Raw genomic sequence first — 26,564 nt, 5'->3', positions numbered from 1 at the left:
TGTCGAAGATTCATAGAGGAGCACTTATTGCATATTTAACTTACTATTATAAAGTTACACAGAATTAAGCATTTAATTAAGCTATATACGTTATTTTCTAATTTAAAGTAGAGAAGTTAATGCTCTAAATAAAACTTCACTCATTTCTTTTCTTGATATACTCTACAATAATAGTAAAAAATGATGAGTGTTTTTTAACAATTTTCATCGGGTCATAAATGCTCGAGAGAATTACAGGGAGATCTGCAAAACGAAGTAGACTGCGCTTCAAAAATTAGTGCAGTACACCTTCAACAGCCGAGCACAGTTTGAAAATGTATGCACAAAACAACACTGGGTAACACGGGAAGTCCTCTATGGAAGAAGGGTTCTTTCTAATATAACTATAGCTTCAAAAATCTTGCTGTTTGCCGGGTGTTACCATACGCTTCACGTACGTATACGTCACAGGTCACGAGGTCGAGGACTTCGGTGATGTCACCGTGGAGGGCGACCCCAGCGTCACCGATTGCAGAGCGCGCAACTCGGACGTCGTTGGAAAGACCAACAAAAACGTAAGACATTGCAAATGGAGTCCCGTCGAGGGAGAGAACGTGATGAGGCAAACGACTACGTTGTATCATAAGATGCCCGTCGAAAGCTACGTATCGCCATAATGTAGCCACCCACAGTCGTAAGCTATGAAAAAAAAAAACAGGAAGACTGTGATGGATTATCACCTGTGCAAATGTGTTCTCTCGACCTACCTAAACGAGAAAGGCCAACGCAGTAAGTATGAATGTCATCATCATCGTCATCAGCATCATCATCATCATCATCATCAGTATCAGCAACCTAACAATGCCCACTGCAATGCAAAGGCATCTCCCATGTTCCGCCAGTGAAGCCCGGCCTGAATGTATCCATGTATATTACAGTACACTGCATTGTATAGATAGATAGGTACTCTACCATGGGAAATCCGAAATCATAAAGCCATCTCAATGCCGCATGTGTTTAGAAAAAGGTTGTCAACGATTTAGTGTACACGGTACTCTATCATATGACTCTGCTATGGGAGAGAACAACGAGGTTATAAAAAAGTTGCTGGAGTGAAAATTCTTGCCCACAAGTGAAGCCGTACCAACCGTAAGACGGCGGCTGTGGCAGCTATCTTACTAGGGGAATGATGAGCTGTTGACGGTCGGCGATTAAGAAGGAGCGTTTTCCTCGCATGCCCGAAGAGTTTAACGGGGCAACCTTTTAGGGTCACATAGTGCTCAAAGTGCGTCCTTGTGTTACTAGTTTTATTTAGTAAGCCTCAAAATTCGAGGCAAATTTCATCGGAGATTTTCTCACCGGTACTAGTCTCCGCGGAATATTTCTTCGGAAACAACTGTATTTCATTTGAAATTAACGTAGCCTATAGACCAACAAATCTAAGCCACTTGATCTCTAAGTGGGCACCACCAGAAAATAGCATGTTTCTCAGATCTTTGAAGGGCAAAAGCTGGCTTCAATACTGCCGGCAAAGCATTGCGGGAGCTTCCACTGCAGCAATTTTTTTAAACCTCCTTGGGAGAGAGTAAGGCCGTCCTGCGAGCCTCGCACTTGATGAGACCCTTAGTGTCGTTTAAAGGAACACTAACGTTAAATAACAATTTATGTCAGAGTGAAAGCTCAATGTATGACAACATCTAAAACAACACTATTATCAACAATAGTGCCCTACTTACCGAGAAATTAAGGTAAATGCACAAGAAGACACGCGCCGCCGCAGGGAATTTTCAAAATAATCCCGATGACGTCAGACAGACCGCCTACAATTAATCACTAGTAATATATCTAACTGCACTGAATAAAGAACCTTCTGTGCATCAAAAGATGCAATAAAATGCTACTTGTTCGTTTCTGTTTGATTCATAGAAAAAAAAGAACCGCCGTATGTTACTATGGGGAATGGCGCGAGTGGTTCAAAAACTCAATTTTCGCATTTAGAAGTGTGGCAGCTTGGGCTAGTTGGTATGGCATGACGATAGTTATAGCGCGAGAACAAAACGACGACACAGAGACAAGAAGGACACGAAAGACACGAGCGCTATCTTTCGTGCCCTTCTCTCTGTGTCGTCGTTTTGTTCACTGCTTTCGGTCTGCTGCTACTAGCGCAGTAAAGTCTGACAACGTTGTGCGCGGCAACAGTGACGTGAGGCGGTCCGGTTGGTCCGCTTCTTGGGGCGGGTAATTCAAAGTGCACTAACCCGAAGCGGAGCACTAAAACGCGATTTTGTTTCAAAATAGACCCCTCATTGGCACAAAACTAACACTACAAGCTTTTTGGATCGCCATTTCAACAATCAACACCGACTTGATAGTTGAATTCAGTGTCTATCAAAGTAGCAATAGAAAACGAATAGTTTTGCTTGCATGCATGCCCGGAGTAAAATGCGGAAACTTTTTCTAACAAAGTGTTGCTAGTGTGCCTTAATGTTACTAGTTTTTTTTTTTCGTAAGACTTTAATCGGAGGCCGAGTTCATTGGAGATGCAGTCACCCCTTCTCATTTTTGTGTGTGCTGTTTCGTTGGGAACAACAATCTTTTAGCAGAGAATTAACGTACCGTTTACACTAACATATCAACGCCACTTTATCTCTATGCGAGCACAACCAGAAAAGAGCATGTTTCCGACATCTTGGCAGGGCAAAAGCTGGCTTCACTTTTGCTGGCAAGGCTTTGCGGGAACTTCCACTCCAGCAATTTATCTTTAAGCCTCCTTGGTTGGGCCGCAGTACCATGAACTAGCGGCGGTGAAAGGTGGGAACTAGACACGAAGCGCTCCTCTAGTCCAGTCGTGCGTAGACCAAAGAGGTTTAAAAAAAACTGCTGGAGTAGAAGCTCCCGCAATGCTTTGCCGGCAGTATTGAAGCCAGCTTTTGCCCTCCAAAGATCTCAGAAACATGTTATTTTCTGGTCTTGCCCACTTAGAGATCAAGTGGCTTAGATTTGTTGGTCTAAAGGCCACGTTAATTGTAAATGAAATACAGTTGTTTCCGAAGAAATATTCCGCGGAGACTAGTACCAGTGACATAATCTCCAATGAAATTTGCCTTTAATTTTGAGGCTTACTAAATAAAACTAGTAACACAAGGACGCACTTTGAGCACTATGTGACCTTAAAAGGTTGCCTCGTTAAACTCGCCGGGCGTGCAAGGAGAGCACTCTTTCTCAACCGTCTACAGTCAACAGCTCATCATGCCTCTAGCAAGATGGCTGCCGCAGCCGCATCTTACGGTTGGCACAGACTCTCTTGTGGGCAAGAATTTCTACTCGAGCAATGTTTTTATAACGTCCTTGGCGTATACACTAACGCCACGGAAATAAACACCGGACAAAGATTGGCGAAAAAGCTGCATGTATAGTTCGGCTTTTGTAATGCCACAACGTGTTGAACGAACACCTCAGAAACAGCTCCAACGGAATGCTAGTCGTGCTGAAACAAGGCGGCATCGCATACGTACCCAGACACAGAAAGTTGCTGCGCTTGCTAGAAACACTGCATCTAAACACACATTCGATCGTGTTCACTATATTTCGTATGGTTTCGAAATATCCCAGCGTATACCAGTCCGATGGGTTGCACCGAAACCGACTTTTTTAGAACGTCAAACAGTTTTCGTTTTCGCGTAATTCTGATGGTTGGTGTTCACAACAGAGAAGCTTACTCGTGTCGTTCGTTTTATATATAAAAAAACTTTACAGCCCTAGCAATTTTCATCAGAGACTTTGGCCTAACCGCCTATCGCCAAAGGTCATGTTTTAGGGATAAAAAGTAACCTTTAGCTTTCGGTGCGCGTGGTATTCACATTGGCGCAGAAAGAAAGTACGCATCCGTGGAAAGAAAGGGAACGATCTCTCGTGACTCTCGTACATACGTGATTGACAGGCGCACCGAAGTTTTGCGGGCGATGCTTGTATTTATTCTTAGGCTGCAACCGACTCGCTTGCACATTCCGTGCTGAACCATTATGTCGCCCGTGATCTCCGACGCCAGCGTAGCTCTCGCTGATTGGCTCGCCGTCCGCGATCTGGCGCCGTGTATAGCTCTCGCCGAATTGTGTCCGTGCTCGGACTTCTTCGACCGTGTCCTCCATCTTTACTATTTCTCCTCTCCTCTTTCTTCACATGTGTGCGCTGAGTGCTCCTTGTTACTCAACTTTCTCCCCCTGCTAATATTTTCATCCCCCTTCTCCCATCATCTACAAGGCACTGCGCCGTATCGTTAATTAGGCAGACAGAAATTAGGTCCCCTTTTCTATTCTTCAAGAACCACTCATTCGTTAGGCTGTAACTGACTGCGGTCCCTATCTGCTGCAGCGGTGTCCCTATCGTTCCTTTTTGTGATTGTCTTCGGGCGCTGCTTCATAAGTAATCATGAACTATCACCAACTCGTCCCAACTTTCGACATTACTGGACATTACTGTAACTGACTGTTGTGGCCGTGGTAGTTGTCACCCAGTGCCAGTGAGCTCTTCTCGTTACAGGTACGCGATGCGGTGGTGGAGGTGCTCGGCTCGGGCCGGGTCTCGTTGAACCTGGGCGGAGACCACACGATGTCCATCGGCTCGGTCATCGGACACTCGCAGTCCGTGGACACGGAGGTGGCCCTCATCTGGATAGACGCGCACGGCGACATCAACACGCCCAGCTCTTCTACGTCAGGTATGGTGCTTTTTTTTAGGGGCGAAGCTCCTTAAGGCGTGGGCTGTGCGTCCCCTGTATGTAGCCACCTCTCGTTTAGTTCTTGCAATGTCCACTAGATGGCGGTACCGTCTCCTGTATGTCGCCTTTTCTCGTTTAGTTCTTGCAGTGTTCACTAGATGGCGGCACCGTCTCCTGCATGTAGCCACCTCTCGTTTAGTTCTTTCAGTGCTCACTAGATGGCGGGACTTGTAGCTGATGATGAAAAGATGCAAGATGTTATAAACTAGACGGCGGTACTTGTAGTTGATGATGAAAGATGCGAGATGTTATAAAATAGGAATGATGTCACATATGGCACGTGTCATTGGTGGAAGGCAATCGTTCGATTTAGTGCGGCGACGTACGCTTGGGGGAGCATTGTAATAAAATCCAGTAGGCAAAATGTACGGAAGATTCATGGTTTACCAGGTTTTCCTCCAGAGCTTCGCCCACTCATCATCATTCACTTCGTGGATATGGCGGCACTTTTTTTTTCTAACGGCGAAGTTGTTCTCACTCCTGGGTTTCGAGTCCGGGGGCCGTCGTAGATCGTAGTGGGATTCACCCACAGGAAGTCGCTACTCGCACCGCGGCAGTGGCGTAGCCAGAAGGCAGCACTTCGGGCCCGTCTTGGGCTTTCACCGGAACGATTCCGTTGTAGTTACCGAGCGTACGAATGTTACTTGGGTCGCTGCCTAAAAGAGCGCGCCTTCAAACACCGTGAAGTAAGAACTGTGGCGCCTCGTCCTATGCGCGTACCTGTGAGCACGTTTCGGGTGTCATTTTTGTTTGGGCAGTGTGCTAAGGGGCCCCCGAAACACCTCGAGTTCAGTGGATACATCAGTTTCTTTCTCGCGTTTGCTACCCTTCCACTCTCTCCTCCTTGCCACTTATTCCTTCAGAAAGCACGTTGAATGCCAGCAGGAAGTGTTGAGCCGGTAAGAAGTTCGCGTCTTTCAACTCCACGCTGCTATCTCGGCCTGTGCAGTCGCAAACGCCGAGAACGCAGTGAAACCAATTTCTATCTCGCATAATTATCATGCGAGACAAGGCAGAGTGGGCATGCGACTGCAGGGCTGAGCAGGGTGGGCTATAATTCACAACAGATATCTCTCATATGTCGACCGACCGAGAGCTTTTTTTTTGTCCTTACGTCACCTGAACAGCTGGCATCCCAAATTCTGCCGCAAAGGCGGAAAATGGTGGGAGAGAATGATGCGCTCGTTCATATTTTGTTGGGTAGTTGAGGAGCGCTTAAAGTGTCCAACTGGGAACGTTGTTAGTTCGCCCTCGTACTGCGTGTGTTGATTTCGTGTGTCATTTGTGCGTAGACCAGTGCGGTGGACATTTCGACCTGCTTGGCAATTTTGGTGGGACATGCCAATTTCTTGCTATCGCATTCATTGATTCGCCATTGCGGTGAAACTGTGACCTTTTTTTTTTGCTTTGAGTACATTCGATTACAAGATGACGCTGTCTATAGCTGCACATTACGTCGTCATGCAAACCTGAAGTGACAGCTATATCTCCCGTGTCTCTTCCCTTTCCCTCTTCCCGAAACAGGCAACATGCATGGCATGCCCCTCTCCTTTCTCGTCCACGAGATGGCGCCATACGTCGTGAAGCCCAAGGGATTCGAATGGGTGGAGCCGTGGTGAGTGAGTGATGTGCGTGTATTGATGGACAGATGGGGGGAACAGGCCGATATTTAAAGCAAGTACGATGCCTCGCATCTAGGCTTTCCAATGCCTGAACGTTCATCAAATCATACGTTTAATACCTAGAGCACAGGGACATAGCAATCAACGGCTGTGAAGGACGCCTTAGTCGGACTCAACATAAGAAATGGGCGTTAGCAAGGGCATGTGGCACCGAAACAAGACATGCGTTGGGCAAGATAACTACTGGTCTTCAGAGTAACAGTGAATTTCAAGATAAGTCGAGCGTGTGATGGCAAAACAGGAAGTTAGGCAGACTATTGGTATTGAGTTTTCGGGGATATCCTGGCCGCATGCAAGCATAGAAACGGATTGATCGGCGAAACACGAGAGGCATTTGTCCTGTAGTGGACGCACTCAGTCTGATGATGATGATGATGATGATGATGATGATGATGATGATGAATTGACTGATAGGAAGAGGACGGCATTTGCGTTCGTGCCGTCTCACTCGAATCGAGGAGGTATAAAAAAAATGCTGGAGGGGAGATCCTTGCCCACGAGTGAAGCCGTGGCAACCGTAAGATGGCGGCTGCGGCAGCCATCTTACTAGGGGCATGATTAGCTGTTGGCATTCGGCGATTGAGAAGGAGCGTTTTTCTCGCACGCCCAACCAGTTTAGCAAGGCAATCTTTTCGGGTCAAAAAGTGCTCAAAGTGCGTCCTTGTGTTGCAAGTTTTGTTTAGTAAGCCTCGAATTCAAGGCAAATTTTAATGGCGATTAACTCGCCGATAGTAGTCTCTGCGAATTAGTTTCTTCGGGAACAACTATATTGTAATTTATAACTAACGTAGCCTTTAGAATAACAAACAAAATCCACTTGCCGTCCAAGTGGGCACCGCCAGGAAATATCATCTTTCTGAGATCTTTGGAGGGCAAAAGCTGGCTTCACTACAGCTGGCAAACTATTGCGGGAGCTTTCACTCCAGCATTTTTTTTTTACAGGCCGCGTTGATTCGAATACATGATGAACCGTGTGACTTTTAGTACTGAAAGAATACTTAACGTGGCACCGTTTTACACGAACGTAATGCAGGCTCCAGTCACATATTAGTCAACAGATTAAACAAAAAAACTGCGAAAAGTTTACAATAAAGAATCAATGACAAAATGGATTGTCTTTTCAGTGCTAGACCAGTGCACTGTTTTTAGGGTGAGCTTAAACCTGCTTTTGTTGATGATTGCTAGAATAACCAGAGTAACATTGGTGGCTGCGTATAACACAGTTATTCCGCTTTGTGAGTGGTTTGTTTTGTGGTGCAATGTTATACATTATGCAATTACGGTCATTCGAGGTTTTTTCGAATTTCTTGTGTGCTGGGACAGCTGACTGCTCTCCCGTAATATATAGAGCACGGCGTACACTAAATCGTCGAACGTTCTTAACACATTCCTCTCCTCTAGTGCACAGTGCTCTAAAAATCATCAACCCTTTTAGAGGTGAAGGTTCCTAAGCCATGGGTCGTGTGTACCCGATGTACGTAGTAGTAGTAGTAGTAGTAGTAGTAGTAGTAGTAGTAGTAGTAGTAGTAGTAGTAGTAGTAGTAGTAGTAGATAGCCACCTCTAGTTTAGTCCTTGACATGTCCGCTGGATGGCGGTACTTTTATATGATGAAAAGATGCGAGATGGCGGTACTTGGAGTGTTCAATAGATGGACGGACGCCTGAGCGGACGGACGCACGCACGCACGTGTGGACGCACGTACGGACGGAAACAAGCAAGAAATAACGGACGGATGGAAGCACGGATGGACGCTTCGCCCCACTCAACATCATTCACTCCGTGGATATGCTGTGATTTTTTTTCTGCTGTGACTGTGCATGTGTGGAACATCTCATATGGTGGGTAGCGCATGGTTAAAAGGGTCAATCAATCGTTTCTACATGTTGCTTCCGCCTCATTTCATATTTTAGGTCCATGTGAATGAAGTTTGTTTCGTCATCCTTGTAAATGTATCGCCAGCTAGAAAATATTCTCTTGAAATGTTATTGATATCCACCGCCTCTGATAATAATTTCTTTCTGAACATACGCGAAATGCAGGGCCAGCTCGCACATCTCCCATTGTATAGCACGCATGCAGTACTCTGCGTCGCTACTATTCGTGAACTCATTCATGACGCGGGATTGGGCTAGGAAGCCTTAAATATATGGGCTACATCGGAAGTGCTCTCATGCAAATGAAGCAGTACCTGCGCCATCTTACCATGGGCACAATGAAACGTGCGTTATCAACAAATTAAAAAAAAAGCACAGACCAATACGATACGGCCGAATGTGAATTTTTTTAGGACAGAAACTGTGCAACGCTGGTCTCTGTGTAACTCGTTTATTTCAATAGCCTTAAAGTCTCGCCAAATTTTATTGCAGATTACGTTATGAATACCCATCCGAAAACATCGCTTAGATTGATTGATTTTGGAGTTTAACGTCCCAAAACTACTATATGATTATGAGAGACGCCCTAGCGGAGGGCTGCGGAAATTTCCACCACCTAGGGTTCTTTAACGTGCACCCAAATCTGAACACACAGGCCTACAACATTTCTGCCTCCACCGGAAATGCAGTCGACGCAGCCGGAATCCGATCCCGCGACCTGCGGGTCAGCAGCCGAGTAGCTTAGCCACTAGACCACCACAGCGGGGCTGAATACATCTCATTCTTCGTGTATGTAGTAGGTCGCCTTCGCAAACATTGCGGCATCTTTTTTTTTTTTTTTCGAGCAATCCCTGTCTCGTTTTCTTGTCTAGCTGCTTTCCTCCAAGCACTGATCCGTTATGTTGGCGCTATTCTTATCAATGCTGTTGAGAGGACAGGCGATTGCAATGCCGTCTTGCCCGGCCGAAGTGAGTGTATAATCTTTCGATGACAAGACGCAGTGAAATTCGCAACACAACTTCCATTATGTGTAGTATCGCTCTTCGCGCTTGAGTGTCTCTGACGAAACGCGAAGACGCGAGTGGCAGGCATGCAGGGACATAGCGAGAATTTTTTTAGGGGGGGGGGAGTAGCTAGGCACCTTCTTGGTTTCGTAGGAAGGTGTGGGTGGCGCCTCTTTGTAATGGTAATTTTTCACTCATTGTACTATGGCGAGCGAACAAAGTTTGAAGGGTGGGTGCACGGGTTCGGTATAATAAGAAACATTAATGCCCCCCCCCCCCCGGCGACGCCCCTGCGGGCATATTACCGCTTTTACCCCATTAACCAACATGATAAAGAAGAGGTAACAGCAGTGTGAAAAGAAGCTAGAAAAATATGTTGATGTGTGTATAATACGTTCACTGTTTAAATAAGGTTTTACAACGTTTCAAGTGCATGCTGAAGCTTTATCGCGCACACGCGAGGACACAGACGAAAGGAACAGAAGCACTAGCGCAACTAGCCCATCTTTCCGTATTACGGCGTTTCAATTTGATTTATTGATATGTGGAGTTTAACGTCCCAAAACCACCATATGATTATGAGAGACACCGTAGGGGAGGGCTTCGGAAATTTCGTACACTTGGGGTTCTTTGACGTGCGCCCAAATCTGAACACACGGGCCTACAGCATTTCCGCCTCTGTCGGAAACGCAGCTGCTGCAGCCGGGATTCGAGCCCGCGACCTGTACGGCGTTACATGTGCATAGCAGTCCAGGGCTGCTCGTCCAGCCACTGATGATGATGATAATGATGATGATGATGATGATGATGATGTAAAGGTATGGCTCACACCCCTCTTGGGGATTTGCCAAGACGCGAATAAGTAGAGGAGAGGGGATCACATATTAATTGTAAAACTAATTATTCATGCAATGGTTTCTTGCAAGAATAATCTTTGCGTGGTCGCGTAGGGATAAGTATACAGACCTGAAACAAGGCTAGGAATGCTCAAAACTAGTGTAAAATAAACAAGGTCCAAAGTAACATATGCCACATAAATAACAAAGAACGCATTCCTATGGTATAACTAAAATTGCGAAAGTTGCATGCTTCTGAAACCATGGTGTTTCCCGTAGTTGCGCTATAGGGGAAACTCTGGCGCTAGTGTTTATGACAGTTGCAATGCATGGCACTACAGCCAGCATGGGAATGGTGGGTAGTACACGAATTTCTCTAAACTTCGTTCTTTCTGCTCCGTTTGGTTTCGTATGGCCTATTTTCACTTTGTCTCGAGACGAAGTTGAGCAAACGTGCAGCAATTCCGCTTCATTACCTTAACCTTCCAGTATCAGTAAAGCAAACCTGGTGAGAAATCTCTGAACGACCCATTCTTTTATCCGAAACAAACGGCAAAGCATAACAGTAAGCGAAGCTAGAAGGGCGTTCGAAGCTTCAAGCTTCGAAGATTCGAAGCCATTGGAGAAAGACGCTGTGCTCCCACAAGCCACAAAATATTTCACAAATTCGTAATTCTCATTCATGACCTGTCTTGTGTTATATATTATAGTACAACTTTCCTCCTACGTTTTATTGAAGGTCGCCCTTAATTTGCTGCTCTTTTTAGAAATTTATTTGAAATTTTTGCTGTACTTTTTTTGGCATGTCCTGCGAGTACGTGTCACGTTTCTAGCAATGTCACTTCTTTCTAGACGACGCTGTAACCACTAGTGGGATTTTGAAAATAACTTCAGACCATATGACCCACTTGACTCTAGACCCATCCTCGGCCAATCATTCGGCGATCTTCTTTTTCTTAGTTGTCATCATCATCATTAATCATCAAGTCTGCATGCCTGAAGCGTTCCATGTGAGTGTACTACGACTCACAGTTACCATCGAAGACACTTCAGCTTGATTTTGGCCGAAGTAGCATGCGGTAGCGAGATTTTCCAAAGTAAGGTACATCACGTGCATCTCTACTGAACCGTGTAAGCGCCGAATCATGTGTGGTGCTGGTCTTCAACAGAACTACGCATGCCGTTAAGACTGTCAGTGGGGAGGCAATGTCTTCAACGACAGATCTTCCGGCGGTGGCTTCGTCTTCGACTACAGCTGCGACTCCGACGAGTACCCTAACTACGACGGTGGCCAGCGGAGGCACTCCGGCAAACGCTTCCGACGATGCTTGCAGTACAGTTGTGAACGTGGATTCAAGCACGAACCAGGTCTCCACATGCTCAAACGTGGTCGCTGTTTTGAACACTAGCGGGAGCGGTCAACGCAACAAGACTTCCAATGTGACTTCTAACACTACATCGCACACGACTACGCACACGACTTCGTACACGACTTCATACACGACTTCGAGCACGACATCAAACGTGAGTTCGAGCACTCCTGCCGAGGTGATCTCCGCTGAGAACCCGACCGGAACTTCGACAGCGTCTTGGAACACGACTCGGACCGAGACTTGGAGCACGACGTTCGAGTTGCCGCCCCAGACCGGATCGGCGAGCGAGTCTTGGAGCACGTCCTGGAACACCACTACCGGTCCCACTTCGACCTCGACGAACGATGGCAGTTCGACCACGACATGCATCGGGTCGGCCGCGTTCGCTTTTGACGCTTCCGTTGTAGTCCATCGAGATCAGCGCTCGGAATAAAGTCGTCGGAGGTGTTGCGGAGAACTCCGGAGGTTTTTCATTGAGGCCGCTTATACTTGAAAACTCTTCGAAAATGCTGCGTCGTCGGCGAGCCATGTCAGGCAACTGCTGTAAGGACGAGTTATTTTGTAAAACATAATGAAACAGTCCAGATTCGTTGAGGTGACGGACGTTAAATTGTAGCATGCGCCCTCTTTAATACTGTAACTATAATAAGAGATCAAGTTACTTCAATGCCCGCCGACTTCCATGCCCAACAGGCATTGGTGGCTATAGCCCGGGTTGCCACGGCGGCTACCGGGATCTCTTATAGTGTTTGTGAAGGGCGGGCCCTTCCTACTCGCTCAATCATGGCCTCCGAGATGGTGAGAGCGCGGCGTGGCGCCCGTCATCTCGGAGGCCATGGCGCCATCCTTAGAGTTTTCTCCGAATACACCAGAGGGCACTCGGGCGTTATAGCGTCTATGGGAGCTGCAACGCACGGCGCTTCAGTCACCAAGGGAATGATGGGTAGTACACAAATTTGTCTATCTCTTTCAGCCCCGTCTGACTTCGCGTCGCCTGGAGCCGCTTTATGGCGAGACGATTATCAAGCAAACGTTCAGCAGTTGTAGTTTACCGCCTTGACCTTTTCGGCTCACCAGTTAAAATCGGGTCACGAAGCTCGCAAATATTCGTTCAATTATTGGGAACAGTATAACAACGCAGCAATAAACAAGTCTGCAAGTGCGTTTGAAGCCGCAGGCACGTAGGCAAATCCGTGTACTGCCCATCATTCTCATGGTGGCTGAACGATCGCAGCGCCAGCGTCCTCTCTGGTTAACTTCAGAAATTTCTATGGCCCCATCATTATCTCTCACTGTAAATAGATTAATGTTTTCTACCACCACTATGGGGTTACTTTTGCCGCTGTGAGGGTGGCCGAGAGAGGGCGTTACGTGACGGCGTCATCATCATCGGGACTTGGCCGAGAGAGGGCACTACGTGACAGTGTCATCATCATCAGTGGGACTGGAGTGGTGGGGGTTGCGTGTGTGGGGAAGAGGGAGTTCGGGCTGGTTGGAAGGAGTGGCAAGACGTAGCGGTGTGGGGTGTGCGATTTAGGGTTAGCGCGTGACAAGTGGGGGCTCGTCCGGGATGGCTTCAGGCCCGACAACGGCAGCGGACGACATGCCTAGGCTCCAAGGTCTCGTTGAAGAGCTGTTGCTGGGCACCGACGGCTCCGCTATGGAGCGCGAACGAATCGCGGCGGTCGTGCGCGATCGAGTGATGGCGACGCCGCTGCCCACGGCTCCGCACGTGGGAGCATGGACTGGGGCCGCTAACACTGGCGCGGTCCCTCGGGCCACCGACGACTCTGCGCCTCGGCTCGCCGCTGCGCACCTCCCCCGCTACTCCGGTGCTAGAGACTTGCAGTCGCCGGAGGAGTTTCTTGAACGTTTGGAGAACTTCTGCCTCGTGACGAGGGTCGCCGCCGATAAGCGACTGACACACGTGGTACCGGCTGCCCTCGAGGGTGGCGCGAAGTTGTGGTGGCGGTTCGTGCGCGGGTTCGACTCGTGGGAGCAATTCACCGCCGCCTTCCGCTCCGAGTTCTCGTCGATTGACGCGAAGCGTCACCTGAAGGCGGAGCTCGAACAGCGCACGCAGCACCCGAAAGAAAATTTGAAAGAGTTTATATATGCCATCGCTACTTTTTACGACCGCATCGGGGAAGAGGTCTCCGAAGCCGAGAAGGTGCAGCGCGTACTGAGGCAGATGCACCCTCAGTTGCAAGATTTGGCGGAGGGGCATGCCTACAACGACCTCGCCGAGTTGGTGAAGGCAGCCGACGGCCTAATGGAGCGGGCTTGGCGTCGCCTCCAGTACAGACCACCGCCACTTCCGAGCAACCAAGTAGCCAGAGATCTGGCGTTCCGCCCTAGCCAGGCCCCCGACCATCGCTCACTGCCGCAGCCGAACACTATGGCGACGGCGTCGTTCGTTTCGTTTGCTGCTGCCCCACCGGCACCGCCGACCTATCACTGGCCACTGCATCCAGCTGCGCTAGACCCGTCGTACTGCCGGGACCGACAGTACTCGTGCGACACAGCGCCTCCGTTCTCACTCTACGGGCCAGGACCGATGCCGCGGCAGGAGCCCGCGAGTGGAGCAATGCGTGTGCAGTGCCATCGCTGTGGTGGATTCGGCCACATATCTCGTAACTGTGCCACGGGTCGACGAATGGGGCCACCCGTTTGCTTCCGGTGCCACCGATCAGGTCACCTGCAAGCACAGTGCCCGGGAAACCAGTGGCGGTAGGTGCTGCCCCGGCGGGCACCTACGGCAGTGCGCACCAAGTAGCGACCACAGCCGGTGGCAAAGAGCCCCTTATGGACGTCCGTATCGGGTCGTCGACGTTCAAGGCCCTGCTAGATACAGGCTCAAGTGTAAGCTTCTTCGGACCGCACGCCGTGGCGGCGGCCCAAGCTTCTGGAGCCAAACCCAAGGCAGACGTACGCGTGCTGCGTTTGGCATCAGGCTGGTCGCAGTCAACCATGTCTCTGAAGTGCCAGATCGAGTGGGCTGCCGGTTGCCGCCGACAGCAGTTTTTGTGCGTTCCTGACCTGTGCCGTGACGTTGTCCTTGGTAGGGATTTCCTGACGGTGAGTGGCATCTCTCTGCACGTGTCACTTGGTGGGTGGACTGTCGGCACAGAACCACAAAGAATTGTGCCGTTTGTCAAGGCCGTTAAGGAACAGCCAGAGGCAGTGGATGATTTTGGAGACAGTCTGCGCTGCAATTTTGCTGAGAGCGATGCCACTGTGTGTGCCAGTGTGCCGGAGGCGACTGCAGCCTGCAATGTGATAATTTCCGGCCACTCGTCGGACCTAGACCCACGCATGAAACACATTTTAGAAGAGTTCAGCGAAATCTTCACCACAACTCCGGGCTGCACAACCCTGGCAGAGCATCGCATAGACACGGGAGACAACCCACCTGTTCGATGCAAACTGCGACCAGTGAATTCCAAGAAGCAGGCCATCATGGACAACTGCATTCAAGACCTGCTGGCACAGAACCTCATCCGCCCTAGCCAAAGTCAGCATGCCAGTGCTCCAGTCCTGGTTGAGAAGAAGTCTGGTGGCTACCGCATGGCTGTGGATTACCGCCAGCTAAATGCACGCACTAAGGTGCCAGTCTACCCCATGCCGAGGACTGATTGGTTGCTGGCACAGCTGGGACGAGCCAGGTGGTTCTCAAGTTTTGATCTTTCACAGGGTTTTTTTCAAATCCCTGTTCAAGAGCAAGATATTCCAAAGACAGCGTTCATTTGCCATCGGGGAACCTTCGAGTTTATGAGAATGCCCTTTGGAGTTGCCGGAGGTCCTGCCACGTTTCAAACCCTCATGGACCGACTACTGGAGGAAATTAATCACCAGTTTGCCATGGCGTTTCTTGATGATGTTCTGGTGTATTCGGAGACCCTAGAGGATCATCTTGAGCATGTTCGGGAGGTGTTGAAGCGGATAAGTTCGGCACAGCTGACCATTAACCCAGAGAAGGTGCACGTGTGCTGTCAATACCTTAAGTTTCTTGGCCATGAAATATCGCCCGGGCAGTGTAGGCCGGACAAGGAAAAAGTGCGAGCGGTGCTGGACTATCCTCAACCAACAACACTCAAACAGCTGCAGGCCTTCCTGGGACTAGCAGGCTATTACAGAGGGTTCATACCTCAGTTTTCTATCACTGCACGTCCACTCACAGAACTCCTTAAGAAAAAGCAACGTTGGCGGTGGGAGCTGCAGCAAGAGGAAGCCTTTAGAGCACTTAAGCAGTCCCTGGCCGACGATGTTGTTGTAAACTTGCCGGACCTCAACAGACCATTCGTGGTGGAAACAGACGCCAGTGGAGTCGGCATTGCAGCGGTGCTTCTGCAGGCAGCCGAGAGTGATGCTCAACTGCGTCCAATAAGCTTCATTAGCAGGGTCCTCACTGAGGCAGAGCAGCGCTATACAGTGCAAGAATGGGAGTGTCTGGCTGTGGTGTGGGCAGTGGACAAGTTCCGACCATACCTTGAGTTCACCGAGTTTGAGGTACACTGTGATCACTCCTCACTATCCTGGATGTTTACCACAGACCAGGCCTTACCACGTGTAAAGCGTTGGGTTTTGCGGCTGCAAGGTTTCAACTGCAGAATCAAGCACAGGCGGGGTCTTGCAAATGTGCCAGCCGACGCCTTGAGCAGAGCTCCCCTTCAGCACCAGGAAGTTCCAAGCCCGAGTCTACACGAGACGCTGTTCCCTATGGCTGTTCCAGAGCCCAGCCCACAAATCAGCTTTGAGGCAGCTGCTGTAGCATCTGAAGTGGACGACACTACTGTCTTGAATGATGCAGGGCTCCTCGCCCAGGAACAAGAGCAGGACCCCATACTGTCAAAACTACGAACTGTGATGAAGGGAGGAAAGCTTCCACCCACTGACAGTGATCAACCTTTGATAAAAGCCCTGGCGGAGACGACCGAGATGGAAGAGAGTGGGTTGCTTGTACAGCACCGAGGGAACAGAAAGTACCTTGGCTACCAAACCATCTCTGCAACTTGGTCCTGCGACTGTCCCATGACCACCCAATTAGCGGCCACTCCGGCTTTTTTAAGACCCTCAAACGCGTTTCTCAGAATTTCGTGTGGTTGGGTATGCGCTCGGACATATCCAAGTATGTGCGAGTCTGCCAGGTTTGTCAGCGCACCAAAGCCCACCGGCAGAAGCCAGAAGGGCTGATGAGCAGTCAATGGGCCACTGCCCCTATGGAACAGCTCAGCGTGGACATAATTGGGCCCTTGCCTATGACACCTCGACGCCACAAGTACCTTCTCGTGGTGATTGACAAGTTCACCAAGTTCATTGAACTTTTTCCATTGCGGGCAGCAAACAGCAAAAGTGTGGTGGCCTGCATGATCCAGGTTTTTTGCAGACATGGCACACCTGTCTTCATTTCAAGTGATAATGGAAAGCCATTTGTAAGCAGGTTGTGGAAGGGCCTCCTTGAGCATTGGGGCATACAAGACCGACACACTGTTCCGTACCGCCCTGCCGGGCAAATGGTGGAGCGCCACAACGGCATTATCAAGCAGTGCCTTAGGGCTTATTGTTCCAACCACAAAGACTGGGACCAGCACATCCCTGAAATCGCCCTGGCCATGCGCACGGCTGAAAGCGTTGTCACGGGATACACGCCTGCCTTCCTCTGTTATGGCCGGGAGCTGAGAACCCCATGGACACAGGCTGAGGCCAAAGACGACGCGGAGCCTCCTGCGACAGCATACCGTGCATTTGCTACTGAGGTCTCCAAGTGTCTGCAGGAGGTGCTTGACTTCTCCAGGACACACCAAAACCACATGTGGCGCGCTCACAAGACTCGCTACGACCAGCACAGGCGGCCACTGACAATACAGGAGGGTGATCTTGTTCTGCTCGAAATCCACTCCCTCAGCGATGCCACCAAGGGCTTCTCCTCGAAGCTTGCACCCCGGCGTTCCGGTCCCTTTCGGGCAGTGAGACGTGTGGGACAGAATGACTTTGTTCTAGTGGACCCCAAAACAGGTCGTCGCCACGGTGTGAGACACGCGGATCAGCTGACACTGTACCATGACGCTGCAGGCGATGTGTAGTGGTGGCTTCACATTTTGAGGGGGTGGAGACCTGTGAGGGTGGCCGAGAGAGGGCGTTACGTGACGGCGTCATCATCATCGGGACTTGGCCGAGAGAGGGCACTACGTGACAGCGTCATCATCATCAGTGGGACTGGAGTGGTGGGGGTTGCGTGTGTGGGGAAGAGGGAGTTCGGGCTGGTTGGAAGGAGTGGCAAGACGTAGCGGTGTGGGGTGTGCGATTTAGGGTTAGCGCGTGACACCGCAAGGCAGAAACCACCAATACGGTGAAGTTGAACAATTCGATACTTTTTTTCTTCAATTCTTTACTCATAGTAGTACAGAAGTAGGTCCCGGAGTTAAACAACTGTCAGAGGGGCCTCCTATTATACGTATATCAATATCAATAAATTGCATATAATAGAAAATATGAGTTAAAGAGGAAAAAAGAGAACAGCAATGAGGATGAAGACACCGATGATGAAGCGCAGAACACGTAAAATAAGAACAAGAGTAGCCTGTGCTTTCGCCTAAAATGACTCGAATGCGAACCACCTTATTAATATCAATGCTCAGTCAATGTACCAATCCTTCTTCCCCCCCTCGTCTCAGAAGGATTTCCGTGCATCTTGGTGTTCATTGCCTCTCAGATCGTCCCAGTAAGCGACGATGTCACTTGATGACGCAGTGAGGGGGCACGTTGTGTCACATCGTGATGACGTCGCAAATAACGGCAATGTATGACGTAATGGCGGTGTGTGATGACGTCATCGCGAGATTTTTTTATCGCTCGTATTGTCACGGACGGTCGGTTCTGGCCTTTGATGAGGCATGTAATGCTCTCTTCTTAACTTGCAGTCACATTCAGTCATAATCGAAATCTCTCCGTGGCCTTAGAGTCACTGCAGGAGCGTGGACATCAAGCGAATTCTTGAGGGGCAGATCTCAAAGTAGACGTGAGTTTGAAACAAACCACGCTGTAGCCATCGCCGGTTCTATCAGCCATGTTGCTCCTTTGCGCTTGCGTATACTATAGCATTTCATTTGTTGCGAATACTAGGAGAGGCTCTCGCTAATGGATAGAAGGGGGATTATTGAGCATTTGTTGTTTTAAACGGTATCGCGATGCAGGTTCCGCTTCTACCCTAATACAAATGACTGGAAACAAGGCCTTCGTAGGCGCTTCATATGGCAACATACTCGTAGACATTCCAACGTGCCTTACAACTATGCTTACGTTTTCAGCGTCTACAAGGACAACCTGGCCTACATTGGTTTGAGGGACGTGGACCCTTATGAGCGGTAAGTGACGTCACGTCGTCGTTTCGGCCTTGGTCGCGTTCTGTCAGCGTTCCGCGCGATCTATGACAAAGTAAACGTGCAGATGAAGCGTTTCCCCGGGAAGCTAGAGCAGGCGAATATATACACACATCTCACGTGCCAGGGGCAGAACATATTCTCTTCTAACTGTTCGTCCCATAAAAGACTAGCACCGGATGCAGTGACCTAAATCCATAAAAATCTCAAGGGCGGACACACATCCTGGTGACATGGCAGCCATTGTGTTTTGGGTTACATATTGATTGAATGATATGTCGGGTTTAACGTCCCAAAACCACAATATGATTAATAGAGACGCCGTAGTGGAGGGTTCCGGAAATTTCAACCACCTGGAGTTCTTTAACGTGCACCCAAATCTGAACACACGGGCCAATAACATTTCCGCTTCCTTCGGAAATGCAGTCGCCGCGGCCTTGGTCGCGTTCTGTCAGCGTTCCGCGCGATCTAAGACAAAGTAAACGTGGAGATGAAGCGTTTCCCCGGGAAGCTAGATCAGGCGAATATATACACACATCTCACGTGCCAGGGGCAGAACATATTCTCTTCTAACTGTTCGTCCCATAAAAGACTAGCACCGGATGCAGTGACCTAAATCCATAAAAATATCAAGGGCGGACACACATCCTGATGCCATGGCAGCCATTGTGTTTTGGGTTACATATTGATTGAATGATATGTCGAGTTTAACGTCCCAAAACCACAATATGATTAATAGCAAAACCACAATATGATTAATAGAGACGCCGTAGTGGAGGGTTCCGGAAATTTCAACCACCTGGAGTTCTTTAACGTGCACCCAAATCTGAACACACGGGCCAATAACATTTCCGCTTCCTTCGGAAATGCAGTCGCCGCAGCCGGGATTTGATCCCGCGACCTGCGGATCAGCAGCCGAGTACCTTAGCCACTAGACCACCGCGGCGGGGTGACTTCACGGTCTGTTAGCTTTCATTAAGATTTTACCTAACGAAGAAATATGAGCTCTTGATAAATTTCCCTGCTTTCGTTCCTGCTACCACTGAGCGACCTTGGGAGCCTTCGAACTTCATCGCGGACACACTGCAATCGCCGATTTAAACTGTCCGCGGCCGACGGTATGTGCAGGTACTTCATGAACCACCTGGGCATCAGGACGTACGACATGGCCGACATTGACCGCCTGGGGATCCGGGATGTGGCGCAGAGGATACTGAAGGAGATTAACCCAACGTAGGTCACTGTCTTCAAAAAAAAAGTTTATCTGGTACAAAAAAAATTCGTAACGTTACTTGCGTTTTGCTTTGTTTTGTGAAATTTGAGCATTCGTATATATCGTGCTCAAGTGAACTCCTATAACAATTAAATGCTTGAGGCTTACGACATAGTTCGTCTCAAAAATCACTTCGTTGTAATTGTTGCACACCGCAACTTTCGCAATGTAGCAGATACCACAGGAACGCTTTTTCATTAGACTTTGTTGACTTTATTAATGGAACACTGCGCAGACACATGGACCAAGCAGGGGTGGCAACAGATGGTACAAAAAGTGAAAATAAACTTGGTGAAGTAAAACATAACACTAACATTACAACATTACGATATGAATTCAATTATGCTATTTTTTTCGGTTAAGGTAAGCGAAAAAGTGTACTTCATTATCGCTAGGTAAGGTGTGCATGGATCACGTCTACGGTGACGTGCGCTTCTGGTTGATAACTACGATAGTTATATAGATGATGGGTTAGGAATGGGTAGTCACCGTAATATAGTTTAAAGAATTCATTCATCTGTTTCAGTCATCTAAGCTCGAACAGTTTGGTATGTGTGATTTTCACAAGTCCGGTGGCTGAAGCGCTTCTAGTTTTTTTCTTCGTTTCGTCGCAGGGGAGAGAAGTCCTTGCACATCAGCTATGACATCGACTCCATCGACAGGATGATCGCGCCGAGCACAGGAACACCCGGTGAGCATTCTTACCAGTTACGACGAATATTTCCCAGTCTACCTGGAGTAATAGTGGGGCTGATTGTCGTAGTGGGCTGATAATTATAGTGGTGACACTGACGGCAGTAGTAGTACACTCAAATCTCGCATACCAAAGTTGCACAGTACAAGAAAATGAGTTCGTTATATCCAAACGTTAATTACCAAGGTTATTCATGACACTGTAGCTATTGCAAAACACTCTTTTTATTGACTTCGTTATAGCCGATATTTCGTTATATCTGTGATAGTTACGGCATTGTTTGCGCATAGTGCGTGCAGCATTTGGCCGTGAGAACATTAACAGTGTAGGGCGTGTTCGAGTTCGGGGTTGTGGCTGCTTGGTTCTGGGACGTATAGTATTGATTACTGCCCGTGCTAGTATTAACGACAGTAATTATAGACTGAACCTTGAGCACTTAGGAAACAACTACGTTCCTTCAGCGAAAGATATTTGACAACCAAGAAAAGCAGTGGAGCGGGACGCTGCATCCTGAAGGGCTAGCAGTCATGAAGCAAGAATCCGAGATTACTGACGTGTCATTTACGTGTCAGCCGTTTCAAAAGGCGACTCTGCTACGAGATAAACATGCGCGCAATCATGGCCGATAAACCGGCCTTACAGCAATGCACAGGTGCAATAGCGATATTAGTGATGCACTTGTTTGTATAGTGCCGTGGACGGCGTTCATCTTCTTCGGAGGTATCCAACTGCATATCTAGGAGGTGGAGCGTATACGCGGGGACAAACACGAAAACGAGTTTCTGGATTTCGTTAATCGTTTTTTTTCATCTTTATTTTTTTTACTATCTTACCTGCACGTGATCCTCCCTCAATGAAAACTGGGGATGACTTCTTCGGTACTTTACCTACCTGCCTCTTACAGTTTTAGGAGGACTCTCTCTCCGGGAAGTCTTGGTCATCGCGGAGGAAGTGAGCAAGTCTGGTAAGTCGTCCAAGTCCAGTACCAGGGTGTCTGTACACTTATTAGCTTTGGCTTTGCCGCACATGGCCTCCGCGGCACCATTCAGCGAGAGCGTCCAGGATAACGCTATATAACTGGGCGACTTTTCAGCTTCGTCTGCAAGGCTAGAGAGGGCGATAGCGTAATGTGCCTCCGTAAGCATCGCCTTCAACCGTACCGCAAACAAAGGAACATTTGGAAGCGTAAAATCGGCCATTTCAAAATATCCTAGGGTACCTACTCCAAATGCAGTTGTGAAGTACAGTTGCCCACTACGCCGTGATTTCTCCTTTTGCAAATTGGTTAAGTACTCATTACACATCCGCAGAGAACCACGTTCACCTGCGCACTTTGTAAGATGTGAAAAGCTTTAATCTACTCACTCGTTCCACGATTCCATGTTTTGATGCTTGGCGCGATTCTGCGATTCCGCTATGTTACATGTTAAAAACTCTCCTACTAATACTTGTCATTTTTATAACTTGACAAAAAACTTTTTTTTATTTTAAGAAAGAGGTATCAATAACTGGTGTGCTATGATGGTAAAACTTCTGCTTGCCGCTTAGAAGGCCCTAGTTTGACTCAAACTCTTACCGAATATTTTTTATTTATTAATTTTTATCATTCTCGAAGTTTCTTTCACACAAAACGCTGATTCTCTCTTATAACGAACGACGCCGACGCCGGATTTTCTGTTAAGCAAACTTTTGAACGTTATCGCGTTAATGAAGTGTATCGCTCGAATTGTAGCAGCGGTATCCCGTCATCCATCAACGTAGTTTTGTTCTGAGAGAAGTGAAAGCAGTCGGTTTATTGGTGATGCTCATGATTGTAATGACAGACGGCTTGACGTAACACTAATCCAGAACGCTTCTCGGCGAGCAGGGTACGCGAAAAGGGAAAAAGGTGAGTGCAAGGAGCCGTGTTAAACACTAGACAATTATGAAAGGAATAGTGACTAGAAAAGGATTGATATGTGGGGTTTTAACGTCCCAAAACCACTATATGATTATGAGAGACGCCGTAGTGGAGGGCTCCGGAAATTTCGACCACCTGGGGTTCTTTAACGTGCGCCCAAATCTGAGCACGCGGGCCTACAACATTTCCGCCTCCATCGGAAATGCAGCCGCCGCAGCCGGGATTCGAACCCGCGACCTGCGGGTCAGCAGCCGAGTGCCTTAGCCACTAGACCACCGCGGCGGGGCTGACTAGAAAGAGGAAGAAATGCGCCAATGAAAAGATATATTGTGTTCAGGCGAACTTCAAGAGATACCCCATTGAACGAATAACTAAAGAAAGTCACAGCTTTGCCACAAAGGCGAAGCCATGAACGTGATAGCAATAATTTGAAAGATCGCGCGCAGATGGGAAAGCAGATCGAAATGTGCCACGCGTTCCTCGCCCACAAATTACGCACGAAACGTACTCACAGGTACGGATGCACGCGAATAAGCGTCTCATTTGTTACTTCGCTAAGCCTGAAAAGCGCGCGCTTTTCGCGAACGGAGACTGCAATTATTGCACTGACCTTTGTGCGCCCGGTAACTACAGCAGAATCGTTCCACGTAAAGCCCGAGGCCTCCCTTCCTCCTCCTCCCTCTTCCGAGGCCAGCCAAGGCGTACGATTCTTCCCTCCTCGCCACCGCGAGATAAGGGCACGCAAGGGAGCGTAGCTTCCCTTCTCTAAGCCGGGCAAAGTACGCGTAGGAGAATAGAGAGGGCGCCGCTGTGCGATGTGGCGACGTGCGCTCATTGCGCCATCTCTCTGGCAATGCCGAAAACACAGCAGCGGTAAGTTGCAGCTATGAATAGCTTGCCGTTTGAACGGTGAACATCGTTTTCTGGTGTGGCTCAGTGGTTGACGCCTCGCTTTCACGACGGAGAGGTCTCATGTTCAATTCCGTGCGCCAAATGGCATTTTTTCTGTTTTTTTTTCTTTCTTGCGCTTTCATACATATATAGATACGTATACATATACGGTGCATGACGCCGACGCCGGCGGCAAAATCCAGCCGAGAGTGTCCATATAACTACGGCCTGAGGAGGCACTCGACCATGATCACGCCTTCCATTAACCGGGATCACGCGCATGGAGTTCTGAGTGCCGTCGCCATCAACAGGGCCATACGCGGCAGCACTACATGCCGCAGGTGCGCGAAAAGAAAAATAATCCCATATTTTTCTCCGGGCCTTTCGGTATCCCCACTGCCCAGCGTAGGTGGTGACGTCACCAGGGATATCTAATCCCGTTATGCGCAGCAACGACCTGCTTTTTTTCCCGTGCTCCCTGCTTTTTCTCTCGCAGAGCGAGGAGAAATACTCTTCCAGGAGCAGAGACGAGCCGCGGAACGGAGCATAGCGAGGGAAAATGCGAAATGAGCGAGGGTCGCGTTTCTACCATCAGACGCGTTTAACTCCGCCATTACGCCACAATTCCCCCCCCCCCAAAAAAAAATGCCGCCACCTTTCCGAAGGGAATCGTGAGGAAATGCGAATTCACTTTTTGCGCCGAGAGAGGGCACCGTTGCCCTCAAACATTCGCTTTCACCGACTTCTGCATTCACCTTGACACCTCTATTTTATAGAGGAGGCGCTGGCCTTGAGAGGGGCCCAGCCAGCGAACGAGATAGTGGGGCGCCAGCATTCTACGCTCTGCGCTGGCGTTTCACAGTGGTGTCTCCAGCCTAGGTGGTGAAGCTACAGCACACGTTTCCGGATGTTCTTGAGAGGCGCCCAGCCAGTGAACGGTAGAGAGAACGGTAGAGAGTGAGGTGCAGGGAGGAGAGAGTGCGAATGGTGATAGGAGTGGTGAAGCACTGCGCTTACCCTCTCCTACACTCTCACATCACATGTTCCGGCTGCTAGGGGCGAGGATAAGCTAGCGCGTCCGTCCGCAGCTGTTGCAATGGGAGATGGAACAACACCACGTTCTAGGTGGTGTTGGATGGAGTGAATGCCAAGAGATAAAACCTGCCGGCACGCCAACCCCCCCCCCCCCCCCCACGGATGCCTGACATAGCCCGACTAAGAAATGCATTCGCATTTTAAAATTTTCGCGTGGTTTCGTTGTGGACTCGAGCACAGCTGCAAGAACGGAACTAAATTTCGACCTCGAGGTCTTTGAGGGGTCCTCTGAAATATCATTGGCCTTGGTATCTTATCACATGAAAGCGTTGCCCTAGACTATGTCTCGCGACATTTGTTGCTTTGGAGTGGTTGTGGTGGGACTAAGTTGTAATAGAAGTCTGTGGACCACATTTTCATTTGGTTTGCTTTACTAGCTCTATTCGTAGACCAGGAATATGATTCCGTGGTGAGGCGCAGCTACATTGAGGTCAGTGCTCACCTCTGCTTTTGAAAAGAATACTAATAGCGGCCAAAGATGCGAGCAGTGTGTAAGCGTGCCGTGCCTGGGACTGCTAGCTGTAGAGAAGTCAGATACGTGAAGTAACTTAATTGATGGAAATTTGAGCCCTTTATGAATGGATCATAATTTCTATTCTGTATATACTCTAGGTTTCTTCAATAAATAATCACTTGGTAGTCAGTGCGCGTCCACGGTGTGTCTTTCGCCTCGTGTTTGCTCTGTCAATTGCTTCACCACTTGTTCAGTTTGTGCATGAAAATGTCGCAGGTCAGCTGAGGGTGCTTGACCTGGCCGAAGTCAATCCTGAGCTTGGAAGCGAGCAAGATGCCAGAAACACCGTCGACTGCGGAGTGAGGCTCATCGACTCATTTTTCGGCAGCCAACGCGGCGGCAACCTGCTGCTTGAGAACGACCCCAATGTCACCGACCCGAGCTGCGTTACCTGCCAGTAAAATCATACGAAACCTACGGACGACGTCCGGTTTCGCTGACATTGACGACCTGACATTGACGACGTCAAGACAAGGAATGAATAAACGGGCTCAACTCAAATGAAATGATGATTATTGGGGTAAGCTACAATAACGGCAAAGATGCTGCCGGAAATATAAAATAAAAGGATCAGTGTCAACAGGCATGAAACTTTATTTTGCGCTTCAATTGAATCATTAAATCAATCATTGTCACAAGAAGTTATTCGTTTAGCCATAACTTCCTCACTCTGTCTTTCCGACGCAACGGGTCAGTATATCACTCACACTCGTTCGCCAGTTCATCTATATTTTATAGTCACTCAACCAATCGTGATCCTCACTTATTCACTATTAAGCCAGTCAATTATCAAGGTATGAAATGGCTTCTTCGATCAGTAAGTCAAACGGAGCGCATCAAGCCAATCGCTGCGTATAGCTCTTACTCCCCTAACAAAGGCTCGTACCACAGCACGCACCCGAAAGAATGGAGTGACTCTCACCATCAGAGGCATTGAAATGATAATCTGCACGCAAGATATAGGGACTGAGATTTTCGCCAGTCTACTCTACACGACGCTGACGCATACTGTAGTGAAAAATAAAGGGTGTGAATAACAATAGATAACGGCATATCGCGACGATGGTCGTCTCCGTCGTCGATAAGCTGCGGAATCTCTCTTTTGTCTTTCCATATCTTCTCTCTCGCCACGCCTTGTCCGACGCGTCGGCTCTCGTTATCTCCCATTCTGGCCACAAAAAAGCTCATATCAAGGAGCTCATTCCGTAACGCTGCCTTTATGAGAGAAGAGGTTCGGAATCTGGACGCCTTTTACGACGTGCGCCGACAGCTGGTTGCAGTAAAGCAAGCAT

The 26,564-nt window shown here is 48.7% G+C and overlaps 1 protein-coding gene across 1 annotated transcript in view; it reads left to right on the top strand.

Annotated features, from left to right (window-relative positions):
• LOC119166986 (arginase-1) overlaps window positions 1–25,778 on the top strand; it is a 34,461-nt gene extending 8,683 nt beyond the window's left edge. The window contains exons 4-11 of the mRNA XM_075867953.1: window positions 451–554; window positions 4,519–4,696; window positions 6,281–6,371; window positions 18,834–18,890; window positions 20,034–20,138; window positions 20,793–20,869; window positions 21,777–21,836; window positions 25,489–25,778. Of these exons, the coding sequence (XP_075724068.1) occupies window positions 451–554; window positions 4,519–4,696; window positions 6,281–6,371; window positions 18,834–18,890; window positions 20,034–20,138; window positions 20,793–20,869; window positions 21,777–21,836; window positions 25,489–25,673 (857 nt within the window). The 3' untranslated portion in view covers window positions 25,674–25,778. The remainder of the gene's footprint in view (window positions 1–450; window positions 555–4,518; window positions 4,697–6,280; window positions 6,372–18,833; window positions 18,891–20,033; window positions 20,139–20,792; window positions 20,870–21,776; window positions 21,837–25,488) is intronic.
• Window positions 25,779–26,564: the final 786 nt, after the last annotated feature.

The sequence above is a fragment of the Rhipicephalus microplus genome, chromosome 6, assembly GCF_043290135.1.
Source record: "Rhipicephalus microplus isolate Deutch F79 chromosome 6, USDA_Rmic, whole genome shotgun sequence".
NCBI lineage: Eukaryota > Metazoa > Arthropoda > Arachnida > Ixodida > Ixodidae > Rhipicephalus > Rhipicephalus microplus.
The sequence above is the reverse complement of the archived record's forward strand: the minus strand, read 5'-3'. Positions and strand labels throughout refer to the sequence as shown.